This window comes from Sapajus apella, unplaced genomic scaffold, assembly GCF_009761245.1.
Source record: "Sapajus apella isolate SASKATOON/1434 unplaced genomic scaffold, GSC_monkey_1.0 scaffold5, whole genome shotgun sequence".
Classification (NCBI taxonomy): Eukaryota; Metazoa; Chordata; class Mammalia; order Primates; family Cebidae; genus Sapajus; species Sapajus apella.
This window is the reverse complement of record NW_022436945.1, coordinates 33,851,749-33,877,797: the sequence shown is the minus strand read 5'-3', so window position 1 is coordinate 33,877,797 and position 26,049 is coordinate 33,851,749. Positions and strand designations below refer to the sequence as shown.

At 34.4% G+C, this 26,049-nt stretch overlaps 1 protein-coding gene across 3 annotated transcripts; it reads left to right on the top strand.

Moving 5' to 3' along the window:
- Window positions 1–2,170: 2,170 nt before the first annotated feature.
- Window positions 2,171–25,571, top strand: GNPDA2 (glucosamine-6-phosphate deaminase 2). 3 transcript variants are annotated; one of them, XM_032274074.1, is made up of 8 exons: window positions 2,192–2,327; window positions 2,929–3,265; window positions 5,210–5,371; window positions 9,058–9,159; window positions 10,176–10,358; window positions 16,339–16,523; window positions 19,484–19,658; window positions 24,279–25,571. In XM_032274074.1, exons 3-8 carry the CDS (start codon window positions 5,248–5,250, stop codon window positions 24,338–24,340), a joined length of 831 nt encoding a protein of 276 aa, XP_032129965.1. In that variant the 5' UTR covers window positions 2,192–2,327; window positions 2,929–3,265; window positions 5,210–5,247; the 3' UTR covers window positions 24,341–25,571. The 3 variants fall into 3 exon arrangements, with proteins under 3 accessions (XP_032129966.1, XP_032129964.1, XP_032129965.1); XM_032274073.1 differs by lacking the exon at window positions 2,929–3,265 and having other exon boundaries at window positions 2,174–2,327; XM_032274075.1 differs by lacking the exons at window positions 2,929–3,265; window positions 5,210–5,371 and having other exon boundaries at window positions 2,171–2,327.
- The last annotated feature ends 478 nt before the right edge of the window (window positions 25,572–26,049 follow it).

Sequence of the window (26,049 nt, the reverse complement as noted above, 5' to 3'; positions counted from 1 at the left end):
GCGAGATTGCATCACTGCACTCCAGCCCGGGCGAGAGAGCCAGACTCTGCCTCAAATTAAAAAAAAAACAAAACAAAATCTTTTTGACTCTCGTAATAACATTAAGGTTAAAACACACATTGGGCAGCTGTCCAAAATATTTCCTTTTTTTATATCCTTAAGACTAAGGATATAAAAAATAAGTTTTTTAAAATTTTAATATCTATTTTTGATGTTTTTCTCTGTTTAAATTTTTTGTTAAAAATTAAGACACAAATATACACATTAGCATAGTACTATACAGGGTCAGGATTATCAACATCTCTGTCTTTCACCTTCACATCTTATCCCACTAGAAGTTCATCAGGGGCAATAACGCACATGGAGCTGTCATCTATAATAACAATGCCTTCTTCTGGAAGAAGACCTCCCTGAGGCTGTTTTACAGTTAACATTAAAAAATATAAATAGAAGTAATGCACTCTAAAATAATTATAACCAGTATAATACAGCAAATACATACACTAGTAACATAGTCATTTATTATCAAGTATTATGTTCTGTACCTAATTATATGTACTAGACTTCTATGAGATTGGAAGCACAGGTTTGTTTACACCCATGTAGCCACAAATACAAATGTTGCTTTACAACTTTACATTTACTACAATGTCACTAGGTGATAGGAATTTTTTAGTTCCGTTATAATCTTATGGGACCATTGCCAAATATCCAGTTCATTCTTTACCCAAACTTCCTTATGTGGTACATGACTGGAATTCAAGACTATAATTCAATCTCCACCTTTCTGCAGCATTCTTCCTAAAACACATATGTTCTAGTCTCTTATCTTTAATTCATAAAGCTAAGTGACTCCCCATTGCCTGAAATACAAAGCCTAAATTCTATGCATAGCCTACTAAGTACTTCATTTTACCTCGATCGTTTTTGTAGAGATGGTCTGGCTATGTTGCCCAGGCTGGTCTCCAATTCTTGGGCTCAAGCCATCCACTGGCCTCAGCCTCCCAAAGTGCTGGAATTACAGGTGTAAGCCACCCAACCTAGCCAAAAATCACTTTTGCAAACTTACTCAAGTTATAGTGCTAACAAATATATTACCTGTGTGTGAGCAATGTTGTTTGAAGCAAAATCAACAAGAATGTAACATCCTATTCTTGACTAAAGAATGTAAGACGAGTCATTTCATCTAAAGAAGTAGGCTGGATTTACAACTCAGGTGCAGAACTTCATATAGTGAGTTTGAGGACACAAGGTTTTACATTTTTTTTAACTTGTAGTTTCCAGGGAAACAGAACCTTCAGTCAGCTGGGAGTCAAGATCGTATTGTTCCTAACAGAACCCTAAACAGTGTGCTTTTTTTTTCCCCATTTATTTATTTTATTGCATTTTAGGTTTTGGGGTACATGTGAAGAACATGCAAGATTGTTGCATAGGTACACACGTGGCAGTGTGATTTGCTGCCTTCCTCCCCATCACCTACATCTGGCATCTCTCCCCCTGCTATCCCTCCCCAGCACCCCACCCTCCACCTAAACAGTGCTCTTAATGGAAGTGTTCCTAATGTAACATGGTGAAGACATATCACCCTTCTCCTTTTGAGTGTTTGCTGCTGTCTTAACAGTAACTTCCACAGCCCTACTTCCTTCCTTCCCACTCCTAGATAAAGATCTGTGATACCCAGCTCAAAAGCTGATTCTAGCTACTCCTATCCCTTTCTTAGACTCATTCAGCAAAAGCCAGTACTCTACTATAGACCCTGTTTTCTCTTACTGAGAGCTCCAGGATTTCCCATGATACAGTTTGCTCTTCTGCAAACTTGACTTTAATGAGTTTTTTGACCCAAGACGCTTGGCTGTCATTGCGTTTGCAAATATGCATTAAAGAGCTTGGGATAGAGAGATAAATGTATTCATAAATTGCAAACGTATTCATGTTGCCAAACAGCAACAAACTATATGTGAACACTACGGTCCTACATACGAAATCTCATAAACCTAAATAATCTGCTGCAAATCCCTCTCTGAAAGATGGAGAGCGAGGAAACAAAGTAGCGGTAAACTGATGACCCAGAAACTGCGATCTTCCAAGCCAGAAGAGTGCACTGCCGCACAGAACTCTAATCTACCTCCTCCCTTCTCATTTCAGGCGCGCTAGAGGCATCGCGCATGCGCAACGCCGGCTGGCCGCGCCGCGGTTCCTTCCTGCGCCTCTATCTGCATCCGGGTCTGTGGGATTTGCGCTCCACTGGCCGGCCGGGGTCGCTCAAGGGTGGTTGGGTGTTGGCAGTTCCCTCTGTTTCAGCGTCGGAGGAGTCGGTGGGTCAGCCGGTAAGTTTTGCGGGGAGGCAGCCCAAGAAGGGAACTGGGGCGGGGGACCCGGCAGCGACTTCGCCCTGTGCAGGCTTTGTGCGGAGACGGGGACGCCGGGCCGGGGCGGAATGAGGTCTCAGGAGCCTCGAAGCTGGGGGCGCGTGGGGTCCCTGGCCCTGCCCCTCGCGGACCTGTTTGTCCCCTCCGGATTTGGGCCTCCAGGAGGAGGCGTCCCTGTCCTCTCCTCTCTCGGGGCTTTCTCCTGACACCTCTCCCTACACTTGTTAAAAATTCCTAACAGTCATCCTCATTTGCATTGGCTACGGTTTGCCGAGTGAGGGCTCAGCAGCTGCGCAGCTGAGGGGGGGTCTGCAGTCCCCGCCTCCTGGGCAGGAATCGCAGCCTTCTCTGCTGCCTGTCGTCCCTTCTCCGGTCGTTCCCACACGCGAGGCCAGGCCACCCTTACCCTGTCAGGTCAGGTCAGGTGGAGTAGGGAAAAGCTCGGAGCAGAGGATCTGCAAGTGCAGATTCTGGTGCTGGCCCCGCCATTAACTAGCTGTGTAACTTCAGGGGTGTAGATGTCGCCATCCAGCTTTGAAGTTTTGCGATTTATATTCAGCAGCTCATTTTCCTAGCGATGCACATCCAAAATGAATCAGCACCTGAGGGAAGACGAGGGGAGGGTGGTGCTTTGCTGTTTTTTGATGCTGAATTGTCGTGATGCCAGGGAATTGCGTAAGACCTCAGTAGTTTGGATCTCTGAGGATTCGCAAAACCTGGAAAAGTCAAATCTTAAAATCCTAAATAAATGTGGTGGAGAAATCGTTTTTTCCTCTAAGTGAGGGGATTCAGTTGGGATTTTTGGAGGTTAACTCTGCACCCTCCAGAGAGTTTAAGAAAACAAAAGTTGCCTGTACCTTGGTCTGAGAGACTTGCTTGAACTTCGTTTCAGTGAGGTGTGTAGTGTTCTTAACAAATTTCACCCTGATGACGAGTATCTCCTGTGATAATTTGTAAAAGCGGAGATTCTTTGGACTTCATTTCAGACCTTTTGAATCACTGTCTCTAGGGAGAGGGACCTGAGAATCTGTATTTTTAACCAGCATCCTAAGTGATTCTAAACCGATAATACAACTTTGGCATATGGGTCTTTGAGTCAGATACACTTAGTTTTAAAGCCAGCTCCCCGGGCCACATTTTAACGTCAGCAATAAACTTCTCAAAGTTACAATTTTCTATATCTGAAGAATAAGGATAATGATTTCAACCTCAGAGACAATTAAGTGATTCTAAGCCCTTTGACAATGGAGTTCTTAATCATTTTTGTGTCTGCAGAAACTAGTATAGTGTTTAGTATGTAATAGGTCTTCAAGTGTGTGTTGAACTGAGAAAAATAGCATAACCAGGACACAGAAGACATTGGAATGCTCTAATGCTTCTCATCCTCCTTACCTTGTTTTTTCATTTTATTAACAAATCAGTTTGCCATATATTCTTGTTAGAAGTAAATACATCATTTGATGGTCTTTACAGCCAATAACTGTTTCTGCTTATTTGGTTTAACTCTAAAATTGTTTTTGACATTAGATTATGGATATATTTAAATGGAGGCTGAGTCCATTTGTTGGACTGAATTTATGACTATGTAATTTATTTTCTGTAAATAAATAGTTGTTACCGGGCCAGAATTCTAGATCATGGTGATCATAATTTTTTGTTGTTGTGTCAGAATTCTAAACTGTTGTCTTCTTAAAGACATTTAGATTCCATATATTCATTATAAGAAGACCTTTTACTCCCATTAATTTAGAAAATTTGACTTATTACTCTGTAAAGTATGTGGTTACAAAACCCTTTTACTCCCATTAATTTAGAAAACTTGACTTACTCTGTAAAGTATGCGGTTACAAAACTCAGGAATGCTGAAACAATACTATAAAAGGCTTGGTATTGGTAACCGATTCATTTAAATATAAAACTAAGAATTAAAATCTAAGAATGATGGGAATTGTTGTTATAGAATGTAGTGTGTAAGTGTTACAAGGGGATGTTTATACACTATGGGTGATAATATAAATTATTTCAACTTTATAGAAAAGTGTATGGAGATTTCTCGAAGAACTAAAAATAGAACTGCTATTTGATCAGACAATCTCACTACTGGGTATCTACCCAAAGAAAATAATTAATTATATCAAAAATATACCTACAGTCATTTTTATCACAGGACTATTCAGTGAGGGAGTAGAATGGAGGCAGGGAACTTAAGGCTAATTTGTGTTACTTCCTAAAGCCGAATCAAATCCCATTTCCCCATGCCCAGGTAGCAAAGGATCAAAGGCTACTCTCCCTACAATACGCTGCCTTCCACCACCTCTCAGATGGAAGGGGAAAGTGCCTTGGATTGGAAGAGGACTACTTTGCTCAGCCCCACCTAATGATATGTAGGTTTTTAATTTTGAAGGTTTTTGCCAAATTGCCATACAGAGAGACTACGATACCAAAATCCACAGATGCTTAAGTCCCTCATCTTAAATGGCATAGTATTTAAAATAAATGCTGAGTATTCAAAAGAAAGACAAAGATGCAAACATCTTTTTCCCTGAATATTTTTGGTCCTTGGTTGCTTGAATCCTTGAATATGGAACCCACAGAAGGCTGACTAAAATGATCTAGCCCGCTGCCTGAAACTCAGGGTCTGCTCAAAAAAGAACAGCTATTATTACTATTTTTAAAATTCAGATTGTATGTGTGCATGTCCTTCTTAAGTAATGTACTTTTTAAAATCAACAGTATATTATGCTTCTGTTTCAGTGCTCTATCTATTATTTTAAATTATTAAATTTAAATAAATTATCTTTATTTATTATGTAAAGTGTTCTATAATGGACTTTTCTCAGGTTTGAAATTCTTGTTCTGGAAGCTGTGCATCACCATAATGAGGCTTGTAATTCTTGATAACTATGATTTGGCTAGTGAATGGGCAGCCAAATACATCTGTAATCGCATCATTCAGTTCAAACCTGGACAGGACAGATATTTTACACTGGGTTTACCAACAGGTAATAAACTTCTTTTTCCATTTTAGATTCTAACGTCATCTAAATTTAATTTTGATTGAATTGTCGGTTTTCTCTAAGCAACTTACTTTTCCCATTCATTTATTGCCATATCACTAATTGAACATCATAGTATAAAAAGCCATTAAAATGCATATATATAAAATCTGTCTAAAATTTGTTACTAGTTCTTGTGTCAAAATTCAGTCTTACCTTTCACTCCAAAATGCAATAGTAAATATTGTAACTTAAGTGATATTCATATTTTTTATACATTTTCTAGTAGTCCTTTGTTTTGGGGAGCATTGCTTTTACCGTTCATACCAGTTTTTAGGTGATTGGCTTTCTTATTAATCATTAAGTGATACCTAAGGTATGTACTGTTGCCTCTTAACTTCACCTGCTTTATAAATTCTTACTGATATAGAAATTGTAAATTATAAATTATGTAATGTTTATTAGCTTTTATTCTTTAGTTCTATTATAGATATGTTACAAGTGAAAAGTATGTCATCACAGTTTAAGGAGAAGCATTAATTACATATTTTACTGAATTCAGTTTTCCATTAAAGATTCTCTTAAAAAATGACCAGGTGGTGTCATTTGATCTATGGCACTTTATTTGATATTATTGACCCATGATTTCCACAAAGAATATTAGACCTAGAACTAAAATTGCTCCTTATTGACTGCAAGGCATTTGTTCTATACCCCTGAGCCTTGGTTTTTTTACCTTTAAGAAGGATAAAGATAATAACTTAAGATGCTAAGATAGTGTATGTGTATACTGTATATACTCTATAAATTTATAGTTCCTATAAGTGTATTTTATTTAAAGACTATTTTCTCCTACTTCTCCCTTCATACATGCTGATTACATAAAAACTACAATTGTAATTTTTTTTCACTTGAGTAATATCCATGAATGGTACTCTTCAAGTTGATTTTTTTGTTTTGCTTTTTCTCTTTTGGTCCAGGGCAGTAGATCTTGGTGAGAATGGCCAAAGGGGATTTTTTTTTCCATTGGACACACCAGTACTACACCCTCAGCACCCTCAGTTCTGATATGTGAGCCCTTGTGGTTGAACGTGATTTCTGTATTGTTTGCACACTGTTACCCTTCATTAAACTCAGCCTACTTCTATTAATGACATTGTGCTAATTATGATGCAGAAAAAACTAATTTGAGTTGAGGACAGAAAGACTTAGAGAGTCTTAAATGTCAGCAGTGCTCAACATGTTTTTGTGTATTTAGATCTACAACTTTTGCTTTATTTTGGGTAGTATAACTGCTAGTAATATTAACCTGCCAGGCGAGTATCTCTGGAAACCTTTGTTGACATTTGGCATTACTCTCCTTCATTGACCATTGACAAGGTTAATTATGTCCTCTTCCCCTCTTCCCCCACTGCTTTGAGACTTGAACATACAAATTGCTAGTATCAGGATGTATTGTAATTATCTCCCTACCAAGCATAATTTCTGGACAATATCTGTTCAACTTTGTATTTGCTCACATGATCTTAATGAGTGTGAACATTTTAAGGCCTCCACGCTGTGGGCCTGATCTGCTTCCCAAAACTTATTCCCACCATTCCCCTACACAGAACTGGGCTAGGCAGTTTTGACTGCTTCCATTTCAAGAATAGGCCTGAACTTGCTGACTGCTGTGCTTTGCTTTCACCCATGTTCCTAGCATATTATTTAATGGAATCTATAGAGCTCTGGCACTAGACCTATCTCTGTTTGAATCCCTGGTTTCACAGCCATGTGATATTTGGCAAATTTCTTAATCTTTTGACCCAGTTATTCTATCTCAAAATGGAAAGATAATGCTAATTTCTCAAGTTTGTGAGCTTTACATGAGGCAATATATAAAAACACCAGCACAGCATCTAGCCACATGGTAGACAGATGTCATCATTGAACCTCCTGCTCCATCTTTTCTCTGCTCTGAGTTACAGTTCCCTCTTATGGAAATTGTATCCCTTCATCAAGACTGAATTAAAATGCCATTTTCTTTCATTGCTCTTCTAACTAGCAAGACTGTAGACTTTTTTCTTTGATGTACTGTAATACTCAAACTTACTTTAAATTATTTAGAATGTTTTTCCTTGTGTCATGGTTATTTTGTACTTGCTTATCCCTATATTGTGAGTTCTTACAGGAAAGAAGTCTTAATCTTTGTTTCATATAAATCATAGTAGGTACTTACTAAATTGTGTTAGTAAATGACCATTACTTACAAAGCAAATATTAAAATGAAGTTTCTTTAACCAGTTTTTTTCTTCAATCTTTTTTTAGCCACATTGATTACAAAATAGAAAATGAATGTTTTTGTCACCTCTGTTGTGATAGCTCACCTTTTTACTCATATATCCTTCAATTGAGAGACTCCTATAACTCATCTCTTGACACTAAAAGAGATTCATTTATATTTCCAGAAAGGAAGAGGGAAAGCATATTTATCCATCTTTTAGACAAGTTTCATGTTAGTGGGCTATAGCTCATTGAGAAAGAATGATAAAATTTGACTACATAATTTTTAAATTGATAATTGCAATTTAAAACAACATATGTACTTAGCTTTTAGAAAATCTTTAATTCTTCTGTGAACCAATGTGGTATGTATTTATAGCCTTGTCTATTATTCTGTCGTCTCAAATGAGAGGCAATCTTTTTACTATTTTTGAATTTCCTTTGTATTTGTCAAAGACTTTAGTTTTATCAGATTTCTGTATGATATTGAATTGGAATTTTTTTGTGCAGCCTTTTGTTTTGCACTGTTTTGTTTTGTGATGGTGGGTTAACTAGGAATCAGTACTTCAAGTAGGATTGGGAGGGCCAGATAACTTGTTATAAGAATGCAGTCAATCTAGCCTTTCAGTTTGAAGTTAAAATGAAAAAAATAAAAGGTAACAAATTTAGAAAACAAAGATGAAGGCCATCCTCAAGTGGCTAAATTTATTTTGGCATATCATGAAGCATCATCTTTTTACATATCAACTATAATTTTATAAAACATGTAAAAAGAATTACATTATAAAACAATAGAATCAAGAGCTCAGATGAAATATCACAAGCCAAGATCCTCCTTCCTTTAAGTTCTCTCTATCTTAAACAAAATCACTTTTTTCTCACCTTACACATTTTAGCTGATACATGCTGAAGGTATCAAAACATGAGAAACAGGGGCTCTGGTTAAAGAGCTGTAAGGCTAAAGTCCCTCACTCAATCTTTGCTACTTTCAGATTCTATTTTGAAAGTAGTGGCAATATTTAAATTTAGCTCTGGTTTCCCTTTTGATTTCGTAAATGGTCAACACTTGACCTATTTATATATCATTTGTGCAAGAACTCAAGATTTTTTTCAAAAAGGTAGATTTTTAAAAATTCAAACATATACTCTAGAAGTTTTTAATCTTAGAATTTGTAATACTAATTCCCAATACCCAACAACTCAAGGATAATTTTCCAAGCTTTAATTTTTATTTACGGATTTCCAGCTTTATTCAGCAAATTTTAGTTTACCAAAATTTCAAAGTACTTGTTAATTGATTATGTATTTAAGTGAATAATTGCCTAATTAGAAATACAGAATATTAAGTAAGAAAAGGATAAGTAAAGTTAATAAGTTTTTTTAATGGATTATTAAGTCATGTTAGAAAATGGAATTTTTATGTCTTTTAGGGAGTACGCCTTTAGGATGCTATAAAAAACTAATAGAGTTTCATAAGAATGGACACCTTTCTTTTAAATATGTGAAGACCTTTAATATGGATGAATATGTAGGTAAGCTGTACTTAAATACATTGAATATATTATTTGGATATGTTATATTTTGAATAAAATGAATGTAGTTTTAAACTATTAGTATATTTGAATTTATGTTTTGAATATAATATTAATATATGAATATATTTCTAGAATGTAATATACTGCCTTGAGATGAGGTTGGTAGTTTATATAAAAACCTGTATTTTTGTGATAGCAGCACAGAATAGTAGAAGGAATGAAGGACTAGAAATCAGAAGATCTGCATTCATCCTGGGCTCTGCCACTCAACAGTGATGTAACTTTAAGCCAGTCTACTCACATTTCTCATTCTCTTTCTTCTCAAGGCAGCGTTAAAACCAGTGTTGTCGGGATCGACTAAGAAATGTATATGTAAAAGTAATTGGTTAAGTATTTTTTCAAATAAAAAGCTATACTGGTAGCCCTGAAGCGTTTATAATTTATTGTCAACTTCCCTACCTGAAATCTATTATGCATAGAAACTGTCAAAATTTAAATATAGAAATACATAGTTAATGGTAGTATAAATGGTAGCCAAAGAACTGCTGTGATCCCACATAATCTGCACACATATAGGATGAATAGAGGAGAAACATGGCTGTCATTTCACTTGAATGTCTAATTTATTTTGGGCTTAACACATAAGTCAGTTTCATTGGTTAGAATTTTGTGTGTTTGAGAAGTGGAGTATAGTGATTAAATGCACATGAACTATATGTGTTTGAATCCTAACTCCTTTGTAAACTATGGGACCTTTGGGAAAGATCTCTGTATTTCAATTGTTCACCTATAAAATGAGATAACAGTATTTCATAAGATGTTTTATGAATTATTGCATACATTTAAGGTGATTAATACTGGGTATATAATCATATATTCCACATAAAAAGACTTTTAAATTGAATATGGCATAGAGAAGTGAGAGATAGTAAATAGTGTTTATAACTTAAACAGAAAAAAAACTTTAGATTTATTTCTAGGAATTCTTATATTTTTAATAACTTCATCTTTAGGTCTTCCGAGAAATCATCCTGAAAGCTACCATTCTTATATGTGGAATAATTTTTTTAAGCATATTGATATAGATCCTAATAATGCACATATCCTTGATGGGAATGCTGCAGATTTACAAGCAGAATGTGATGCCTTTGAAAAGAAAATAAAGGAAGCTGGAGGAATAGATCTTTTTGTTGGCGGTATGTAAAAACCTTTTGTCATTAATTGTAAGTGTTTGAATTAGGAATTTTTAAACTTAAACAAGAAATCTTCCCATTGTGTAATGTAAAGAGCACTTGTGGCTGTCTGTAATACCCATTTATTCTGCTATTGATTCCTATTTTACTTCATCTTCTTTAAAAAAAAAATCTTAAAAATTGCCATCTTAATCTTCAGATTGACAGCTGGAATTGTATACATTATGCTTTGAGAGGTAGATACCAATCCCCATTAAACTTTTACAATTACCACTTTAAACAGTTTACCACATTTCAAAATGAGTAATCTGTTTCTTTACCTAAAAGATAGCTTCTTTTTAGTATTTTTTTAAAACTCCAGCCAGCCTATTTATCAAATTACAGAGTTTAATCTGCATGAGGAACAGGTGGATTTTATCAGATCACTTTAATTGTTTCATCTTACTGAGTAATCAGTTAAGAATGATGTAAAACTTTTTAGTTATCAGCCTTAAGTTAATAGGAGTTAAGCTGTATAACTGTCATAATAAATTCCAAAATGAATGTTTAATTTATGGAATTCCACTTGTAATTTATATATGCGTGTGAGTATACATAATCTACAGTTAAAAATAGGAAGTTTTTTCTTTTGCAATGGCAACATGGTTTTCTATTATCAGTACAAACTATCACAGACAGCCAGCTTATGCTGTCAGAATAGTATAACATCAACTAAACTAAAATCAAAATTGTTTTTTGCCAGATTCTTTAATATTCAGCTAAAAATACTAATACTGTAAATTATCTGTATATAACTTATAATAAATTTAATAGAACACTGGTCAAAATTACATGAATTCCATCTTCAATAGAGCTGTACCAAAGTTAATTTATTCTTGAAGTGGCCAAGTATGGTTGAGATAGTTGATTATCTTTGGGGAAAGTTGGGTTTTAAAGTCAGAAGTAAGATTGTATCCTGTTTTAGCCACTTAGTATCTGTATGACCTTGGAAAGTTTATTGAAGTTCAGTATAAGTACATCATTTGTATAAGAGGATTAATATTATGCTTTCCAAAATTTGTGAGAATTAATCATGTTGTAACATGTATAAAATGCCTTACACAGTGCTTGGAATGTAGTTGGTAATCCGTAAGTGCTACTTCAGTCTTCTCTTTCTCTCTCAACTATAAATGCTGAAATAATTGTCCCTTAAAATTATTGAATTCCTTGGGATTTTTAACGAATTACCTCTAAGGACATCCAGTGAGATTGAAATCTTCTCTTTGAGATAGTTTTTACTTCTACCTAGCAGAGCCAATATCATTTACTTTCTTGATAGAATGATTATTTTGTTGGAGCAAGACACCAAGTTTGACTAATTCTTTTCAAATTAGAAGGTTACCTGTTTTAAATAAACTTTACTAATATTGCTTCAGTAATCCTAGAGAACATTTGTACACTCCTGCTCTATACATATGGCTCAATTTTGAGATAATTGCCATTTGTACCTTCTAATATGCAGGCTAAGACAATAGATGTTTAGATGTTTAAGAGTGTCTGCGGACTGCACAGACCATCTATCTTTAGATTTTCTAACTCCACACAAAAATCTAGTAGAATTTCTGGAATACAACCCACTTGAACTGCTTATATCAAAAAATGTTTGCACACATTTACTGTAAGGCAAAAAAAAAAAAAAAAAAGCTCTTAGTTGTTGGAGGCTCATTATTAAAAGTGGCTGCTTGAAAAATATCTTCATTTGTGAACTTTCTCCCCCCCCCATTAATTTATTGACCTTATATAAGTATGCATGTGACAAATCCCTTGTAGACTCAAAGACAGGAAACATATTTTATTATGGGGAACAAGACTGATAAGAACACTTGATTTTGTTCCTTTGCCTGCCTTCCAGAAAGTGTTCAGTGCATAAAATAATATTTATGGCTATAACTCTTATCTAAGATGCCTGGCAAAACTTTCCTCTTTTCTTATAACTCTAAGTCATTTTGTACTTCTTTTTAGTTATTGTTTTTTTTTGGAGGGGGTGGGTTATGTGTAAACCACCTCAGTTTTCCTTTTGAAATAGATGTTGCATAAATTATAATTATTTATGTTTGTCACTGACACCACTAAAAAGAATTTGACTTGGTTTTTTAACCAGTTTGTCTTAAGCTTCCTGTAGCTGTCTCCCCACTCCCCCCACTTCCCAAATACATTTAAAAGAGTTTCTATGCCTCTTTGCTTAACATCTTCACTGTAGTCATGTGAGATCCAATGCCTGACAGTTTATATATACCATCTAAAGGACATAATTGTGCATAGAGAAAGAAGGATTATTGTATTTTCTTTGAACTTTTCCTTATTTGGGATGCCCTAATATTGGATGTGTATTCATGAAAGAATCTTATTTGTTGATCTAGGTTTATCATCATTGGATTTTTAGATGAGGTTTGGCATCTGGGTCTTACCACTACCCTTCTTTTGTTCCAGGGTTTGGTTAATAAAAACTCTAAGAACTGTGCCAAATGGGATCAAAATATCAGCTTTATTAAAGGTAAAGTTGAAATAGAGATTGCAGTTTGGGCTTGAAGCCAGAATGGGGTTTTTCACTCCTCCCCTTTGAATTGGAAACAGTAGAATGAGAAGAGCTCAAAAATGTTAATCTGCCATTGCACATTCCAGGGAATTAGAGCAGAGTTCCCTTTCCTTGGTAGAGGGAAAGAAAAAGGAGGAAATATATACTCAAATGTTCTCATTCTTCCTCTAATGGCAAACGTGTTAAGAAAAAGGGTCAAGGTGTATCATGTATTTCCTGACTTAACCCTGGCAATAAGATATACAAACACGGATTTTTAAAAATGAAATCTAGGACTGGTGCAGTGGCTCATGCCTGTAATCCCAGTTGTTTGGGAGGCTGAGGCAGGTCAGTCATTTGAGGTCAGCAGTTTCAAACCAGCCTGACTAACACGGAAAAACCCCATCTCTACTAAAAAGAAAAGAATTAGCCAGGCATGGTGGCGCATGCCTGTAATCCCAGCTACTCTGGAGGCTGCGGCAGGAGAATCGCTTGAACCCCAGAGGCGCAGGTTGCAGTGAGCCAAGATCATGCCATTGCACTCTAGCCTGGGCAACAAGAGCAAAACTCCATCTCAAAAATAATGATAATAAAATCTAGCTTTACAATAAAATCTAAATATATTAACTTTTAAAATATCTTAAAATAATAGTGTTTTGGGTTTTTCTTTTGGTGGTGGTGTTGAGATGGAGTCTCACTCTGTTACCCATGCTGGAGTACAGTGGCTTGATCTTAGCTCACTGCAACCTCTGCCTCCCAGGTTCAAGCAATCCGGTCTCAGCCTCCCGAGTAGCTGGGAATACAGGCACCTGCCACCTTGCCCAGCATGGAGACAGGGTTTTGCCATGTTGGCCAGACTGGTCTCAAACTCCTGACCTCTGGTGATCCACCTGCCTTGGCCTCCCAAAGTGCTAGGATTACAGGCATGAGTCACCATGCCTGGCCTGGGTAACAGCGTTTTTTAAAAGGAAAAATAAAAGAAGACAGTGGGGAAAACTAACATTTTGATTTGGTTGCATGCTTGGATTCTTTGATTTCCTAGAAAAAGGAAATAACTAATGGGACCAATAGTAAATTAACTGGAATGATTCTAGGGTAACTCACAAACTGAAAGTAAAGTTAAAACAACCAAGTCTTTGGAAAAACAAGAGCCAGAGAACCTCAGATCTCAGAAGTAGAAACTCATCATCAGTCTTCTCCCTGCATTACTGTCATCCAGTGTTTCAATTCTCCATGCCTTCTTCCTTACTGTATCCCTGGTCAAGATTCAGATCCAGACAGAGATTCTGATTGGCTCAGTCTCAGACAAGTGCTTATCTCTAGACCAGTCACTCTACTTAAGAGGGATATGAGAAATTATAATTGTTCCAGCCCCTGTGGTGAGGTGAGAAAGGCAGAAGAGAACAAGGTGGGAGATGGAAGAAACTACACTGAGCTGACTAAAGAATAGCAACCATACATTCATTTATTCAGCCATTATTTAATAAGTGCTTCCTACCTGTCACTTGTTGTTCTAAATGGTAAGAATATAGTAATGAAGATAAAGCCCTTACTTTCATGAAGAGTACGTATACATTCTATGCTTAGAGCTATAGGAACACAGGAATGACGCTTACTACAGACAATGAGTTTTAGAGATGTTTCAGAGATGCTAATATCTTAATTTAGACTTAAAGGCTGAATATGAATTAGCCACATTTTAAAAATTTTATATCAGGAACCTCAATTTTTGACAGTTATTCACAGCCAACAAGCAAATATCTTGACCCTCCTCCATTATTAATCTTTGCCTATAATTTCAATTTAGCTTAGCTGTATACTTCTGTAAGGCCCACATCACCACTGAGGTCACCTGTAGTAGATCTTAGTAGACTTCATATTTTTTCCTAAAGTTGTTATTTTCCTGATCCCATCCTTCCCTCTTTACACATAAATAGAGAAATAATAAATGTTAGGGATATATATATATATCTAAGAGGAGAAACAGAACACTTTTACAAATCTAGAGAAGTTAATGTTATATATATTTATAAAAGCAGATACATACTTAATAGTAGAAATAGTCAGTGCATATTAACTACATGTAGGTCTGGCCTTATGTCTTCATATTAAAAATTCCTAAATTTGTTGTACTTTAGCATTCTGTATCTGCTTCAATATTCATTTCTTCCTCCATTATTCAAAACTGGGTTACTCTTTGTCATATTTTATCTTGTTGTGGCCTGGGAAAATTTTGCTACAATTGTGCACTGTCAGTAAAATACACATATCATTAAATACACAGAATATAAATGTAAGAGATACATTTTCTTCAAAGAATTGGCAGAGTTATTTTTTGGCTGAGGTTGCTAGAAATGTGACTAGCTACTAGGGTACTTGTAAGTAAAACTTGATTTATTTATGTAATGGAAAGAGCCTTAATGTTGTGAAAAGAATGACCTTCCATTTCTTTCAAATAAGGAATATCATATACCTGTCTATATTTTAGAGGTAATCCTAGAATATTAGAGCTGGCACTAGATCTCTTTAAAACAGTGTTTTTAAAACTGGTTGTCACCCATTATTAAATCATGAAAGTAATATGGCCAGTCACACGCAACATTTTCTTTTTGTTTTGTTAATGAAATGCAATGTAATAGAAAACAGCTTGTATGCTTCCTAGTAATGGTAAGTATGATTTCATGCAGTTTTTGCTTTAATTTGTATGTTTCTGTTGTATGTGTGTGTGTGTATATATATACTAGATTGCAATATCAAATGTTGTTCCTTGCAATATCAAATGTTGTTTCTTACAAGAGTTACAGTCAGAAAAGTTTGAAAAAAACTATTGCCTTAGGCATTATCTTGTCCAGTCCACACCTTTTTGTAAGTGAGGAAACTATACTATAGAAAGGTCTGCTAGTTAATTGCTGTATCTGGACTACAACCAAGTAAATTCAAATGTAACTATGAAGATGTCCAAGTTAGCAATCAGAAGACAGATTCGAGTCCTGTCTCAGTATTTACCCAGTTGTGACCTTGAACAAGTCACTTATTTTTCTTGAGCATCAGAGTTTCCTTTTGTGTTTAAAAAAAGGTGGAGGAAAAGAGGGAAATGGATATGCCTAATCTGACCATCTCATAAGATAATGTTAAGTAATATTTAATAATCTGTTGTGATGATGCATGTGAAGGGATTTTATAAATTATAAAATGTTATACTACTATAGGGTGATACTTAATTTTATTATTAGAATCATGACAGCTTATTGCTAAGCATGTAGAAAACATGGAAACGTGTTGAATCAATACAGAAATATTTTAATGCAATAAAGGAATTCAAGTATAAAATAAAACAAGGTAAGTGATTTTTGGGGGGTTCCTTAATGCACATTGAACTTTGTGAAACCTGTGTATTTCATGTGTATATGTGTATATTTCTTTTCAAAGGAATTGGTCCAGATGGTCATATTGCCTTCAATGAGCCGGGATCCAGTTTAGTGTCAAGGACAAGATTAAAGACACTAGCAATGGATACCATCTTGGCAAATGCCAAATATTTTGATGGAGATTTATCAAAAGTGCCAACTATGGCTCTCACTGTTGGTGTGGGGACAGTGATGGATGCTAGAGAAGTAAGCATTAAATGTTCTTTGCTGTTTTTCCTTTGATGTCAATATATTAATATTTTGGAAGGATTACGATGCTGAATAAGTGATACTTTGATTGCATTCTATTTGCAGTATAAGTTCTTTTCTAGTGTTCAATAACTAACTTTTGTCAGTCTCATTGACAGGTTTAGGGATCAATTAAGTCTTTTGGAGCTGTAAACTAAGAATTTTGCACCACCACTTTTGAGGTCCTACTTCACTTGCCTATTCCTGTTTGGGTTTGAGGTCTGAAAATCTTACTGATCATATGGTTTGTTTTTTATTGAAAGTACCTCATGAAAGGACTATTAGGACAAAGATGCAATGCTAGTTCCACTACACTTTTTTTTGGAGCTCTCACAATAATTTAAATGCTTCTCTACTGTATACAGGATGATAGAGTCCTATTGGTTTCCAGCAGAAAAGCAACTCAGCTAAGGCTGGATCTGTTCTATGTTTGGTGTATTTAAGCATAAAAGAGCTCTAAACAGCAGATCCTGCATAATTTTTAAGTTTTTATAAATTGGGCTGTCAATTTCTTCCTTGAGAATACAGAACAAATTGTAGTCAGTTCATGGTTATATGTAGTTAAATTATATAGAAACCCAGAACTCTGTTCCTTTCTGGTAGCCAGATTGGACAGGTTCATAGGAAAAAAGTATAGACAAAGTATGATGAATAAGAAACTGATCTTGATATTTATATTTAGACTTGAATATACAAATAGAACTGTCAATCAAAGTATGTGCGAAACTCACCTAAAAATCATAGATATGTGGGAAAAGACCTTTCAAAGACTGAAATTTCATAGTCAATATGAAAAAAGAATTTCAGAGCAATCTTATTTCTAAAATATGAAACTGAGTTATGTAATCAATTTTTACATTTAACAAGATGTAAATTTTAATGCAATTTAATTACTCAAATATTGAATTTTTTTCTTTGGGTCAGTTTTTGCCCAGACAGGAGTGCAGCAGTGTGATCACAGCTCACTGCACCCTCAATCTTCTGGGCTCAAGAGATCTTCCCACCCCAGCCTCCTAAGTAGCTGGGACTTCAGGTGCACACCACCATGCCTGGCTAATTTTTTTTTTTTTTGGAAGAGACAAAGTCTCACTCACTATGTTACCCAGGCTAATTTCCTCATTTATTAAAAATCACATTTGATTTAAAAATGCTAACCAAGAAGGCATGTGGAGGATTTAATATGAGGTTATAGATTTTTGTAAAGCATTTATATCAGTTTATGGAATGATTAAATGTTGATTATTCTTTAAAATGAGCCTACTTCATAACCTTTTAAAATAGTGTTATTGCTCTACACTTAGTAGCATAAAGCTGTATCCAATGCAAAATCTGCCTGAGCACTGGTTCTCAAACATTAGTGTACATAAGAATCACCTGGTATTCATACCTAGCTTGATTCTTTAAATTTAGGGATTCTGCACTTTGAACAAGCATACCAAATTATTCGATATAGTTTGTCCTTTTCCATGATATGAGAAATAATCTCCTTGAGAATAGAACAGGTATAATAGAACTAACCACATATAAGAACAACTCTATTTAGAGAGCATGTTGTTTCTATGCCTTAGCCATAGATAAACACCAATAATGAATTCTTCATCCTCCCCTAAGCTTCCAGCAGCCTCCTTTCCTTCCACTCCCATCATAACGTTAATGCTAGGTATGTAATTAACCTTTTCTTGCCAATAAAATTTGGTGGTCTTTTGTTTTATTCTCAGTATATACACTTGATCTTGAGATATCTTGCCACCTGTCCCATTACCTTTTTATAGTGTGCTTAGTGAAAAGACTCTTGGCACATATTGTCTAATTATTAGAACTTTTACAAGAGGCAATGTAATGTAGTAGTTAATTGCTAATAATATGGACTATAGAATAAAACTATTTGTTTGATTCTTACCAAAACCTTGGGCAAGTTATAGAATATGCCTTAGTTTCCTATCTTTAAAATATGAGTAAGAATAGTATTTCTCTCATGGTGGTGTTTTGAGGAGTTAGATGATGTAATTCAAGGAGAGTGCGAAGTATTTCCTCCCATTTTAGGCCTAGTTATAAAATATGTTAATACAAAATTTGTTTTAAATATTTTAGAACTACAGCCATTTTAACATTCTTTTTAAAAACAACAGTAATGAGGAAAAAAATCATGTTTAAAGATTACATTACAAAAACGTGTGTGTAGATGAGGTGCTAAGTGGGATCAATTTACAGCTGAAAGAAGACAAAGAAGATTCTGGCACGTATACATTCACATTTGCATGTCATTACGTTATTTCATTGGCATTTAGAGATTGGAGACCAAGAGCTTGGATTTTCAGTAGTTTGTAAGGGTAATCATCAGTCATGTGCTTATAAGACAGTTCCTATGTTTAAGTAGATCCCTAATCCTTCTTTAAATCCAGTTTTTATTCTGAGTCAGCTTTGGATACCACATGTTCAGTAAAATGCTGTTCAGACTTTTCTTGATAACTCTTCAAATATCTGGAGTTTTAGAGTCTTTGGTTTTCTGATGTAATTGCTTATGTCAACTATAGCAATTTGGTATATCATTCTAGATTGTATAAATCATTTCAAGACTTGTAATTCTGCTTTTGCAAGACAGTCCTTTTCTTTTTCTTCATTCTCCCAGGTTTATTTTAAACATCTTCATTTACTATGTTAGTAATTACAAGTATTATAGTGTTTGCACTAATACCCCATAACAAGACATTGTTTTGCTTCGTTAAACTAGAAGCAACATTTTGTGCTGTTTAGTTACCTTAAAAAGTAGAAATAAATACCTTGAACTGTGATGTGGAGCTATGTATTTTTCTTTTTCTCTTAGAAAAAATATTGCTGCTGGAGTCCATGTTTAAAAAAAATAGAGCTTCTTACTCATTTGGAACAAGTTTTAACAATTGATGTTCATAATTTTTCAGGTAATGATCCTCATAACAGGGGCACACAAAGCATTTGCCCTGTACAAAGCAATCGAAGAAGGAGTCAATCACATGTGGACTGTTTCCGCTTTCCAGCAGCATCCTCGAACTATTTTTGTATGTGATGAAGATGCTACTTTAGAATTAAGAGTTAAAACGGTGAAATATTTTAAAGGTGAGCACTGAATTTCAAAAGCCGACTGAGATATTCTGTTGTGGATGACAATTAAAACTTAATTGTGGAATTAAATCTCATAAAACTGTGGAGTTGAATCTCACACTGTGACCTATTGAAAAGTGGCAACACACAGCTGGTTCTTTCAAGGAATGGAAAATTCTCACCTCAGATAATAATATCTTCAGAGTAGTACCTTTTTTTTTTCATGAAGAGAATCTCTTCAGTCTCTATTCAGTAAACAATTTTTTTTGAAATCCAAAGTTTAGTAAAATAATTTACTTTCACATTGAATACAGATTAAATAGCCCAAAAGAAAATTTATCTTTATTCATTTTGGATTCCTTTTCATGTTTATCAGTTCCACCTCAATCCCTCTCCCACAGTCCCCTCTAAATTTAGAACCTAATAATGGATAATAGAGATCTCTTGCTGTCTCATTTAATCTTTACAATTTTAAGCCGATTTATTCCATATATTAAAGTTATAATGGCTGAATGTTAAAGCTCTATGGAATAAACTCTGCAAGTAAGCAGGAGTTTCATTGCCCAGACTTCATGTAGATTTTTCCTTTTTGCTTTTTCCTGTAGTCTAGTTCAGTAAATCTGAAACCTTGCTGTACCAGGCTATGTATTAAAAAATACATATGCTTGATGTAATGGTTTAAGAGATTTTCAAGGAACATTTTGCCTATACCCAATGTAGAACCCATTCCCTGATTTAAGAGTCAGCTCCACATACTACACATATATAGGCAAGCTGTCCAAACAGGTAATTTTTGTAAAGTACCTGTATTTACACAGCTGATATTGAAAGTTATATAGTTGTTCATATAGATAGGTCAGTGATTCACTAAGTATGTAGTATGTATGCTACATTTGCTACATGATTGTACCTTTTTCATCTTTATTACTTTAGTAACTAGGTATTTAATGCATATTTGAAAAAATATATGAATAAATCAAACCTATATTTTTTGGTATTATTCCTTAAGACAAGGTCCAAAAAAGCTACCAATGTGGCTCTAAGACACATTGACATTGATCTTGCTGATCTTGGACTGTGTCTTAAAATTGGTTTCAGATCATAGCTTACCTGGTAGCATTTTTTTCTCAGTGGTGCATAAAATAATGGTGTCTTACAGTCTACAGCATCTCATTCAGACATACAGTGTATTATCTTAAATTTTTAAGTCAATGCAAAGAAAACCAGTAACTTTTATTTCATGTAAATGTGTCAATATGGCAAATATCTTAAAGGTGTTATACAAATAACTGACATTTGGCAAGCACTGAAAATAGTCTATTTTTAAAACAAAATGCTAATTATGCTTTGTATATAGTTTTATATTTGTGCTTATGTTTCACACACATTTTCCTGTTTTATTAAATATCTCAAAGCATTTTAATGGACAGTCAAGTACACGTCATAATTTATTTAAACATTTCCTTATTGTTTAAAGATTATTTCCATCTATATTTTTATCATTTAAATTACTAGTTTACAAAGCCACAAATATATCAGATTAAACTGAAAAATTGTTAGCTTCTGATTTGATACATAAAAACAAAGTGAAGACTTGGGAATAAAACGAGCTTTTGTTGGAGTTTTAACTATTTTTCCATGTAATCCTTCAGATTTTATCCCAGAATCCTCACTATCCACAAATTTTAATTCCAGTTTTAAGAAAATTCATTTAAGATGCCATTTTCTAGTCCTTGCAAGTCCCAGATAAATCCCTGTACTATCTGATTTCGTCACAATTTGGTTATCAGACTTTTACATTTTGGTGAATATTTAATAAAATACTTAATAACAGCCCATATGTCTATGACCATGCACTATTCTAAATGCATTTTACTTATTGATTTACTTAATTCTTACAAAAATGTTATGAAATGGATACTCATACTCCCAGTTTTAAATGAATTAATATGCTTAACAGACAGAGACGTTGAGCTACTTACCCATACAGCTCATATTTGGGCAGAGCCGGGTAACAGAAATCAAAATCAGGCTGATCTCTGGAGTATAGGCTTTAGTCTATTCTGTTATACTACCTTCCACAATAAAGTCTAGGTAAGATACCATCTACATCAAAACCATATTTCCATCTGCTTTTTTTTCCCAAATCATATTGCTTCCAAAAAAGGTATATAGACATACGTTAGAAAATTTAAATTAGAAGGGTGGTAGTTGTTTATATGTATTTAGTTCTTTCAGTTCATCTATCTAAATTGTAAGCCTTTCTGAAAAATTTTGAAATAGACCATTCATGAGAGGATAGCTGCATTGCCTAAGAGGAAATAGTATTTTCCACTTGAGCTGTATTTCTCAAGAGGCTTCAGGATACCAGCCTCTGTTAGGATACCTCCTTCAATATAAAGACAGAATTTAGATATTCTGGGCTACATATAGGCCTCATTTTATAGTATTTTAGTAAAGAGTAGAGCAATTAAATATTCGTAAATGTACACATTTCAAATGAAGTTTGTATATTTTTCATCCCTCCATTTAGTTACTAGTATATCAAAATACTGGAGGATGTAAATTCCTATAATTGTCATCCATGACTCTTCAAATTCCATTCACATCACTACCCTTTTTTCTGTCATCACTAAAAAGTGCCACCCAGAATCTTAAAGGGTTCCATTTAGTGCCTAGATAAGATCAAAGTTAACTAGATCCAAAACAACAAAAATTGCCAGTAAATGCAAGTGTATTTCACTATGTACCTTTTGAAAGATACAAATCACAAGAAAACAAATTTAGTACCTGGGGATTTATTTTATTCATTCTTGCTTTTCACTTTTGCTTTTTAAATAGAACAGCTTTATGTCTTTGATTTTAGTATGTTTTCATGACATTGTCATCATGAATTTGTTTCTCTTTGTATGTAGGCTCCACCCTAGTAGTTTGACAAAGGTATAATGAGTTCATTTTGAGTCAAAACCATAAAAGTTACTTTGATTAGATATTGGTTAGAATCTGTGACATTTAACCTTTCTTTTGGTAAGGTATCAGGAAGTCTGGTGCATTTTTATCAGAATAATTATTTCTGATTGACTTAACTAGCAATTATTTATATAAAATTTATATGTAGAAAGTTGTCGGTTTTTACCTGAGGTCACAGTAAATATCTGACTTAATATCTAAAAAGCCATTAATAGAGTTTTCAAAATACTTACTTCTGGTTTGGAAGCAGTCCTGTTTGATGTATAAAAGATACATCCAATATATAGAAAAACAAACTTTATAACAGAGTTGAATTTTTATGTTTTTCCTTATATGTTAAGTCTCATGTATTTTAAAGTTCTGTGTATTCTTTCCATAATCATAGTTGTTAGCAAATGACAGATGAATACTATTTAAGTAGAAAAGTAATCCTCCACAAAGTCATACGCTGGAAAATGCTACCTCCTCTAAATCATACAGCTGATACTACCCTTATCTTTGTTTTTCCCTCTCCTACTGGATGTTAAGTTTCAAGTGCTAATATGACCTTCAAGTAGGCTGTTGAGAAGTAAGCATTCTCTTTCAGTTGCAGCACTAGTGAATGGAATGCTTCCCCCTTCCTTCCTTTGAAGACTCCTGTTCTTAGGGTTAGAATTTCTACTACTACACAAACACTTGCCAGTGTTTGTTGCTTGTCCCTTAAAAGTGGGTCTTTCTCAAAGCTGGGATTTTAGAGTGCTTTCTGCAGCCTTTCTGACATGGAACATCTATGTACTAACAAGCACCCTATCCCTCCAATCCATTAATCCCATTTCCTGCAAAAACCGAGTAGTAAATACCTTTCCCCAGCCTCCCATGTTCTTAATAACCTGAAAAATTTAATTCATTTATTTACCCTCCAAAATACAAAATCTCTAGTTTATTAATTGGGTTAAAGACAGTCTTTTTAGAACTTTTTTCTCCCCAAAGAAATATAGTACTGAGGCATGAAGACAGAAGCAACTGGAAGATCAGTTATTTCCCAAGAAGCTTTCATAGGCAAGCATATGTACCAATTATAAAATGAAAGTTACAATCTACCTGATCTAAAATCTAAATTTCTATTCTGAAGTAAATGATTTAGTACAGGTTGTTTTCTGTAATGTTTTAGTAACCTCCCTCAATGTAGAATTTGTAATTAACCTTTATCGTAAATACACATGCCAAACTAGTTGAAAATAATTTGCCAGATGAATGGATAGGGTAATGTATTAAGAATAAGACAGCAGTTCTGAGCCCCTCACTAGAATCTAGTAGAGGAACTGCCAGAGGATCAAGATCGACATAAACTTTTAGATGTAATTAAAATATATTATCTAAGTATTCAAATTTGTCATACTGATTCTCTTTGAAGACAAGAACTGCTCTTCTGGTTACTCCCGAAGTACCTGTACACATTCTAGATCTGCACTGTTACATAATTATAAATTGGTATTTGCTAGGTAGATAAAACTAGACATTCTGAAACACTTCTATTTGTACTTTTTCAATAAACTTGACTATTTTATATCAAGATGAGAACCAAACAGATTTACTGTATCTTATAAAAAATATTTTGTTGTCTAAATTAAATGAGATAGTTCAAAATTAACAAAAACAACTGGAACTGTGCTTTTTTTCTTTAAGGTCTAATGCATGTGCACAATAAACTTGTGGATCCACTATACAGTATGAAAGAAGGAAATTGAAGGAGATTGGAGCAAAATTCTGCTTGAATGAACAGAGCACTTTTTTCTAAGTAGTAGATGAATTTTCAGCTATGCAATATAGCAAAACTTGGGAAATTTTGAAGATTGTCATTTTTTCATTCGAATATCTACGTTAAACATTCCATATTTTGAATATTTATATCTTGTACTAGAATTTAAGAGAAGTAGCTGGCTCTCAAGATTGACTGGCTATTTATTATAAAGTACTGAAGTCACATGGCCACCTATAAAACAGCATAGAAATGTCTTGCCTGTTTAAAAAGTCATCTTAAAGGTAGAGTGTACACATCAGGTACCATTTTGTGATATGACTCCAGTGGTGGCATATATTTTCATTTTTTAATGACAGGAACACACTCCAGACCTTTCAGATGGCAAACTCATTTCAGATCTTCATTTTTGGAATGTGATCTTTATGTTTTCTGTGCATTACACACATGCTTTTCTGCACGTGGTTGCCTTAGTCATCTTCCTACAGCACCATCTAGACATCAAAAATTGTGCTATATATCGTTGGTAAAGGAAATCTGAAGAGATGTCAGTGCCTAAAAGTACAGTTTACATCCTTTTGGAAAGTATGTGTAAGTGCATGTTTTTTTGTGCACCTTCTTCTACAGCACTTTTTTACAAATATCTTATTTTTATTTATTGACTTGGGTTCATATCCCTAATATAAGTATCTTGGCAATTATGAGCTTTATACCTACCAACCCACTTCAGGAAATTCTTTTGAAGAATATTTTCTGATTATTGTTAAACTTAGTATATGATTAGCTTTATCCCTTATAAAATGTCTAAAAGGATATGAAGTATGTATAAAAGGAATTACTGTAAACTTTAGATTGCCATAGCAATTTACATAAAAGCATATTGTTTTCTATCTTTAACTCAAATAAACTGTGTAAAAAGTTATCTAAATTTATTTCCAGAAGTGAAACTGAAGAACATATACATTCAGTTCCCAACAGTTACAGTACATATGACCCTGCGTTTATTTTGGGCTTGCTGCCATCATGCATTAGGAGATTTGGGTTAAAAGACATCTCTGTGTCTGTGGGGAGCAAAATGTTTCTTTTCTTTTGCTTATTTTGCATTTCATAAATCCACCTGGTAGAAGAAGCCTTACTTATCTGCTTGTCTGTGTGATTAAAATGTATTTAGTTTCTTAAAATATTAAACTAGCAAATAAAAAATAAAATAAAATTGGTAATAGGGTTTTATGGTTAAAAGTTGGGGTGGGATAAATTATGCTGCTTTACTTTAATTCCAGATGATGTTTTAATAGCCTTATAAATGTTTTTTAAATAGTGAATCAGTAGCATTCCACTTATACTTCCCATAATAAAAATTGTTTACTACAAACTATGCTGACTACCAACCTTAGAAAGTCATACAACATCACAGTGAAAAAGTTACAGGTACCTACTGTGGTACATGATTCACCAGTTATTTCTGTGCTTTAAAAGTCTAAAAATTCTCCTTTCCATTTTCCTGCCCTTGATGTTAGGGGCTTAGTTGATGTTCTTGTACTCAAGCTCCTCCACAAGCTGAGGAGTGGAAAACTCGCCACTTTCATTCCCTAACTCAGGAGCTAAGCTGCTGTCAGGCAAAGAACTTAACTTTTTGGAGAAAGAAACCATTGAATCCCAGCTCTGTCAAGAACTGTGACTTTGGGAAATAAAGAAGTC

Coding starts and splice junctions, on each gene's coding strand:
- GNPDA2 (XM_032274073.1), top strand. CDS start 5,248: ATGAGGCTTGTAATTCTTGATAACTATGATTTGGCTAGTGAATGGGCA. Junction 5,372..9,057: donor TACACTGGGTTTACCAACAG/GTAATAAACTTC, acceptor TATGTCTTTTAG/GGAGTACGCCTTTAGGATGC. Junction 9,160..10,175: donor TAATATGGATGAATATGTAG/GTAAGCTGTACT, acceptor CTTCATCTTTAG/GTCTTCCGAGAAATCATCCT.